The following is a 6783-nucleotide window of genomic DNA, read 5'->3' as shown; positions in this document are numbered from 1 at the left end:
ACTGTACCATGCAGGGGTTTGTCCTTCCATGAGGGTTCCCACTCTTCCTTCTCCTTCTCTGGTTTCTGCTGCCTGAGGTGTTCACTGAGCACGTCTGTTGGGACCATTTTCCTGATGTATTCATGGAGCTTAGTTGTTTCATCCTGGATAGTGGCTTTGACGCTCACTAATCCTCGGCCTCCTTCCTTCCGCTCGGCGTGCAGTCTCAGGGTGCTGGATTTGGGGTGGAACCCTCCATACATTGTAAGGAGCTTCCTTGTCTTGGTGTCAGTGGCTTCCATCTCCTCTTTGTTCTTCCCATTCAGCTGACTTCTCAGGCCTTGCCTTACCCTTTGGAGGTACTTAGTGGTTGCTGTTTTCCTTGTGGCCTCCTCGTGGTTACCATTTGCTTGTGGGATTCCAAGGTATTTGTAGCTTTCCTCCACATCTGCCATTTTGCCTTTGATAGTTCTGTCCCCTCAGTCCTGACTACCCTGACTACTAAGTGTATATATTTTTATTTCCATTTATCTTGTAAACAATCATAAATGAGCAAACCAATTAAAAAATGTTTTTTGAAATTTGAATCACGTCTGAGCCTGAGGGACCGACGTTTGTTTATTAGTGTTATAGAAAATAAATGGCACAAGTATCTGTGTACTTATCTGAGCATTACCATCAGGTGGCAGCAAAACACAAAAAGAAAAAAATGTTTACTGTCAGAATGTTAGTAGTTTTCATCTGTATAAAATGCAACTACTGCATCAGTACTCGCAGGAAAATGCTGCTAAAGCACCACTACCGCCGTCTACACTACAGTAAGACGAATGCGCTACTACATGTTCTGCTATTATAAATGCTACAGCTACGACAAGAACCAGAAGTTTTACTATTAGGTTAAATATAGTCGTTTTCCACCATTAAAAGTGAACAGTAAAAATACCAGTAGTACACAACAGTTGCGCGTTTATTAGTAGTCCCGATTCTGCGTTTAGTGCTCCTGTCTATAGATGGCAGTACTACTAATAATGCTGATGGTAATATCCCCTGTACTTCGTAATTCTTATATTTTTATTAATATGATTATTATGATGATGATGTTGAGACGATACTGGTCATTATTATTATTATTATTATTTTAATTTGTATTATTATGTAACAACTGCTAACACTTCATGTACGGACGCTACCAATGAGAACATCCAGGGTGCGCGCACACACCCTGCAGCAGTAAGCATGAATGAGAGGCGGGAAGAGGAAGTAACCGTTCACCAGTTCAGAGCTGGACCGTAGCTGAATCGGGTCAAGGACAACCACCACCTGCATGAGCGTCTTCGTCGCCCCCTGGGCACGTCGATTCAGGCGTTTTGTGACCGGAGTCTGGTCCGGAGCTGCTTGTTCGAGGGGAATCCCGGCGGTCATACAAGGGGGCGTGACCACCGGCCGTCGGAGCGCGTGATCCGGACTTCTGTCCTCGCCGTCACCGACTAATTCCATACACTGTTTATTTTTCTTCTTCTTGACATCTACCCGGCAGCAGCTGACGGATTTCCTCTCAGAACCGCTGTCTATCGGCATCATGCTGGGTTCTTCTGTGAACGTCCTCACAGTTGGAGCGCGTCTCCAGCACGAACCCGGCCCTTCAATCAACCGATAACCGGTCGATCGTGATCGACCAGGACACGGAGCTGAAGTCCGGTTCTGTTTATAAGGTTTTCCCTGGATGATTGAATTTCCTGGTTTTGAGCTTAAGTAATTTATACTATCAAAACCCTTGAGGTGTCCATTTTATTGTAACACCACCTGTAGACGTCTCCAGGTACTGCGCTCCTATTGGTGGATCAGTGATGCGCGCGGTGCCGGGGTCCCCTCTCTAACCGCGGGGACATGGCCGCCTACAGCAGACGGGACATGGTAGAGGACTACCTCCGCTACAAGCTGCTCAGTCAGGGCCTGGAATGGCGGAGTCGGCCAACAGCGTTTACGCCCTCGTCCGCGTGGAGGCCGGAGCAAGCGAGGACGTCACGCGGAGGTGCGCCAACGGACCACGCCCACATAGGTGAGGAGGGTATTGTGTTGTCATGGCAACCCCTGAGCTGCTACTAATACTGGCACTAAAGCCAGAGTCCGGCTTTAGGGAGCGGTGGTTTTTTATGGCTATGCGTGACCAGCATCACAACTATGGGACACTAATATACTGTAATTGAGTGGACCCAGTTGTCTGGTCCTGGTACAGACCAGAGAACCCCATGAGTTGGACACAAGGCTGTGACAGGGTCAAACCTTAAGACAACTTCCTGCCTGTCTGTTGATGTCAGAACCTGGGTCCAGTGTGCTGGTGGTGGAACCTTTGTCCCATTTCTCATCCTTGCTTGTTTGTTTCCCTCCAGAAGCCTGGGTGGCTCCGCCCCCAGTGCAGGTAGCCCTACGCTTCGCTGGTGACACCTTGGCGCGACGCCATGGCAACAGCCTGGTGGCACAGGCTTTGCTGCTGTTGCAGTGCGGCGACAGAAGCAGCGCGGGGCGGAGGAGGAACCTGTCGAGGGTCAGGGAGGAGCTGTTCAGGGACGGAGTCAACTGGGGACGTATTGTGGCCATGATGGAGCTGGGAGGGGCTCTGAGCGTGGAGGTGGCCCGGGTGGGCAGACTGGGCCAGGTGGACGACATTGCCACGTGGTTGGAGGAGAGTCTGGACACGCTGCAGCTACAGGGATGGATAGAAGACAATGGAGGATGGGTAGGAAGACTGTTCCACACTCATCACACTTCATTTTCAGGGATGTCAGAAAAAGGTTTTCTGAGGTTCCTGAATGGATCCCAGCTGGTATTAGCTCTGTGATGAGCATCCACAGAGCTAATTCAACAATGGTTGATTGATGGGGTCCCAGAGTTCCTTGATAAATTTCTAGGACAGGGCTCAGGTGAAGCTTGTGGCTCCTGTAGGATAGAAGAGAGCCTAAGGTTTGGGTAAATCTTTCAGTGTGCAGTTCTGTCCTGCCACAGTGTCCAGCACTTAGTGAAGACTGGAGAAACAATTAAGTGGCAGATGGTTTCAGATCAGACACCTTTCAAGTCTAGACAGTGAGAGACACACTGTTAGATGGCCAGAAACAGCTGTAATGACATCAGTGATGTCCTCAGATCTTTAAAGCCCAGAGATCTCTCACATTCCAGTCTCAGTTTTCTGCAGCAGCATGAGACGTGGCACATAAGACATAAAAACAGTTTTTGGGTTTGAATGCAAATGATATGCAAAGTGTAGAAAATCCCTAAAACTCTACAGAGAGATTGTGTGTCATGGCTGATGATGGGCAGACAGACGCCCAAACAGTGAAACTGAGATGAAGAGTAAAAACTGTCTCTGATTTGAATCTGTGTGTTTCTGCATGACACCTGTTGTTAGTTAGCTGTTTGTTGTTAGTGTAACAGCAGTATAGACAAGAGGAGCTTATTCTGATCTGGTACATCCTGGACCTCCACTGATGCAGCAATATGCTGTGCTCTGATTGGTCGACATGAACAACAGATACAGATAGAAACAGATAATGAAACAGAGTCTGAGTTAGAAACAAACACAGGTTTTAGCTCTTAGAGGACGAGAAAGTGTGTGTGCATGTGTGCGTGCGTATGTGCGTGTATGTGTGCGTGCGTATGTGCGTGCGTGTTTGTGTGTGTGTTCTGAACATAGAACAGGAGCTTTTATTTTCTATATATACTCTCCTGTCCCTGTGGTTTCCTTTAGTTGTATCTAGTCCCTGATAAGACGCGTGTGGTGTTACCTAGAAATATCTTTCCAGGTAATCACTGTGGTTGAGTTTCCGTTTCAGGCTCAGATCAGCTGACTGACTCTTTCTGTAGAACAGTGTTCAGCCTAAATAACCAGACAACACAGCTGAGAGTCAAACCGCCTTCTTCACTAGCTCAGAACACAGATCTCAGGTCAGCTGTGTGCTGTCAGCTCTAAGAACTCAAGCAGCGGTGAAGCTGCTTTCTTAGAATTCACCAACGACATTTTCCATCCACCCGTCGAGATGAGTGTTTGTGGTGGAGGTTAAACACTGCTGAACTTTAAACATCTTCTGTTGTGGAGTGACTGGACTGGAGGGTTTTCACGCACGCTCACGTCACATCAGAATCGGGTCCACACCTTAAAGCTCTATAACGAAAGAACCGCACTGAGCAGCACCAGGAGGCTGTGGAGAGGAGAAGCCTCCCACAGAGCCAGAACCAGGCCATCTTTAATGGTTTGGATTAGGGTAGATGTTTAGCTTCTGTAACCGTGACAGCAGCAAAGATACCTTTCATTGTCAGATATGTGGAAAAGTAAAAAAAGTGAACCATCTAAGCTGCAGTAAACAGAGCCACCAGCTTGTTTCTAATCAGTCAACTCAGCGAAACGTCCTCCCACACATGACTCATCGCTTCACTGAGTTAAGGGTATACAACCGATGAGTCCAAAGCACAGGATGCTGGACTCTCCCAAGGCACCAGTCTTTTCGGTTGTTTGGGAAACCTCTTAAGGAGGAAGCGAAGCTGGTGGATAATAAACCCGATTAGAACATCTTCACATACTGCAGTGGGTATGGTCAGAACTCAGGATGTGATCGCCGAGGCTGCCACTGTTTGACTTATTCTACGCTGACGTCCTCCCTTAGTATCTAAGATGAAAACCTCGTACTTTCTGGTGCAGTGTGGTGAAAACTAAGAAGAAAAGAAATCCCTCAGAATCCAAATCGATACCTCTTGCATGTGAAGAGATGTACGTGAACTGGGTTCTCCCCTAATCATCATATTCGTGTTCTGCACCAACACACACTGCGCAGGGAAAGAACCCAGTGCTTCATGTGAACGCTTCACTAACCACACGCAGTCACGCGACAACACAACTTGCTGTACTGCATCAGGGTACTCATCGGGTCTGTGGAATCGGACTTTAACCTCTCCTGACCCGACTGCCTGCGAGTTTTTGTATAGTCGATGGTTGAGGTGTGACCGTATTACTGAACTAATGCTTAACTATTTCCTCCTTCTGACTTCCCAGGATGCCTTTGTGGAGCTGTACGGTGATTCCAGACCTCAGGGCAGTTTCTGGACCGTGAGGATGATGTTTGGACTGGCTATACTGGGAGTGGCTGGGATCACACTGGGAGCTCTGTTCTCCCAGAAATAATGGAACAGATCCAAGCCCAACCAGCCTGAACTGGTCTGGTCCAGCAATAGCACCTCTGCCGTCCACCGGTGTGAACATGAACTAAGGAAACAAAATCAGTGTGCCTTCACAGAGGTTCTGAGGTTTTGGGTCAGATTCACTTCAAAGTTAGAACCAATATCATAGATGTTATCGGTCCAAGAATAAATTGGACATAAAGTGCCATGTACGACATACGGGACGTGATTAAAGGAGGATGAAGGTTGAAGGGGCCGAGCCAGGATCCATGGCTCTGGGTCTGTGTCTGGCTCAGCTGCTGGTGTTCTGCTTGGCGACAGCCTCCACACATTTAGTTACTCAGATCTGCATCAACGGGACCTGCTTCTGTCCTGGACACACATGAATAATAAGAGGATTCTGGACCATGTTGGACTTGAAAACATTGGTAAGAAGGTTTCAGTAGTAGTCAGGATTTGGGCTTATGCCACTGCAGCAATACATTAAATGTCAAGGTCCAGATGCTCGGACAGAGGACTCACCTGTCTTACACAGGAAATGATCCGCAGGACGATTGAGTGACTTTGACAAAGGAAGAGTGAGTCTGTCCGACAGGAGGCAGCATCCGATGGGCAGGTCCAGTAATACAGAGAGGCAGCCAGGCAGAACTGGAACCGACATCTGAGTCATCAGTAAGTTCACTGAACCAACCAATCTGTTAAATGGTCAAAGGTCGTGAACAATCTGATGTTTGGTGGCCAAAAGTTGTTTTACTGTTACTAAAATGTTGATGTCATTTTTCATATTTCATTTTTTATAAACATTGATCAATATACTGATGCTCTGTTTTTTAATTAAGGGCAGAAACTGGAGATGTGATGCTAGAGCCGTAGCTTCACCTCCTCCCGTCTCTCCAGACTCCAGTAAACCTATCACAGTTCATTCAGCCACAATAAACTCACTCGTTTTTAAACACCTGAGGAACATGGACCAAGAGAGTGGTGATCAGAACCGAGCTGGTATCTGATCATGTCTTGGTGGCGATCAGCACTTGCGCTTTCTCTGCGCTGCTTCTTATTCCAGACATTTCCTCCATTTCAGTCACTTATTACTTGAGGTTTATCCATTAGTCTACGAAGAACAGGTTCCAACACTCTGCTGATAAACTCTGTCTGAATAGTCATGACTAGGTGTTGAGACATTTAAAGTCTCTTCTGGTTGAGAACCTGCAAGATGAACCAGACGGATTGCTGTTATTTCTCGCGATAGGTTTATAGACCTCTACAGACAGTAATAACCCAGGGCTAGCTTCGCTGGCCCATCCTGGAGTCAGGCTTGAAAACAAGCGTCAGGTGAGACAAAGTCACCTTGTGGACACCTCCATTATCAAGGCAGCTGCTCACAGCTGTGGCCATAAGGTCTCCAGTGCCTGTCCCAAGCCCAAGGGGGGTCATAGGAGCTGAAGGACACCTGCCACTGAGGAAGCACAGCGGTAGTTCACAGGTTCCTCTGTGACATCATGTAGAGTCTGTGGACCATGACACTGGATGCCCAGGGGGGGTCCCCTCTTACAGCGTAGGGGGTGTCTAACAGAGTATGTTCCAAATACAATACAATACATACAACATCGTGTATTCAATGATGCAGGTATTCAGTAA

At 47.5% G+C, this 6783-nt stretch overlaps 1 protein-coding gene across 2 annotated transcripts; it reads left to right on the top strand.

The window, feature by feature from the left end:
• Positions 1-1145: 1145 nt before the first annotated feature.
• LOC114853980 (apoptosis regulator Bcl-2-like) lies at positions 1146-5958 on the top strand. Of its 2 annotated transcripts, XM_041070694.2 has the most exons (4): positions 1146-1691; positions 1789-2038; positions 2370-2716; positions 5021-5958. In XM_041070694.2, the coding sequence occupies exons 2-4, from the start codon at positions 1867-1869 to the stop codon at positions 5147-5149; spliced, it is 648 nt and encodes a 215-aa protein (XP_040926628.1). In that variant the 5' UTR covers positions 1146-1691; positions 1789-1866; the 3' UTR covers positions 5150-5958. The 2 variants fall into 2 exon arrangements, with proteins under 2 accessions (XP_040926628.1, XP_055363687.1); XM_055507712.1 differs by having other exon boundaries at positions 1147-2038.
• Positions 5959-6783: the final 825 nt, after the last annotated feature.

Source organism: Betta splendens, chromosome 4, assembly GCF_900634795.4.
Source record: "Betta splendens chromosome 4, fBetSpl5.4, whole genome shotgun sequence".
In the NCBI taxonomy this organism is placed as follows: Eukaryota; Metazoa; Chordata; class Actinopteri; order Anabantiformes; family Osphronemidae; genus Betta; species Betta splendens.
This window is presented reverse-complemented; position numbering and strand designations above follow the sequence as displayed.

Coding starts and splice junctions, on each gene's coding strand:
- LOC114853980 (XM_041070694.2), top strand. CDS start 1,867: ATGGCCGCCTACAGCAGACGGGACATGGTAGAGGACTACCTCCGCTAC. Junction 2,039..2,369: donor AACGGACCACGCCCACATAG/GTGAGGAGGGTA, acceptor GTTTCCCTCCAG/AAGCCTGGGTGGCTCCGCCC. Junction 2,717..5,020: donor TAGAAGACAATGGAGGATGG/GTAGGAAGACTG, acceptor CTGACTTCCCAG/GATGCCTTTGTGGAGCTGTA.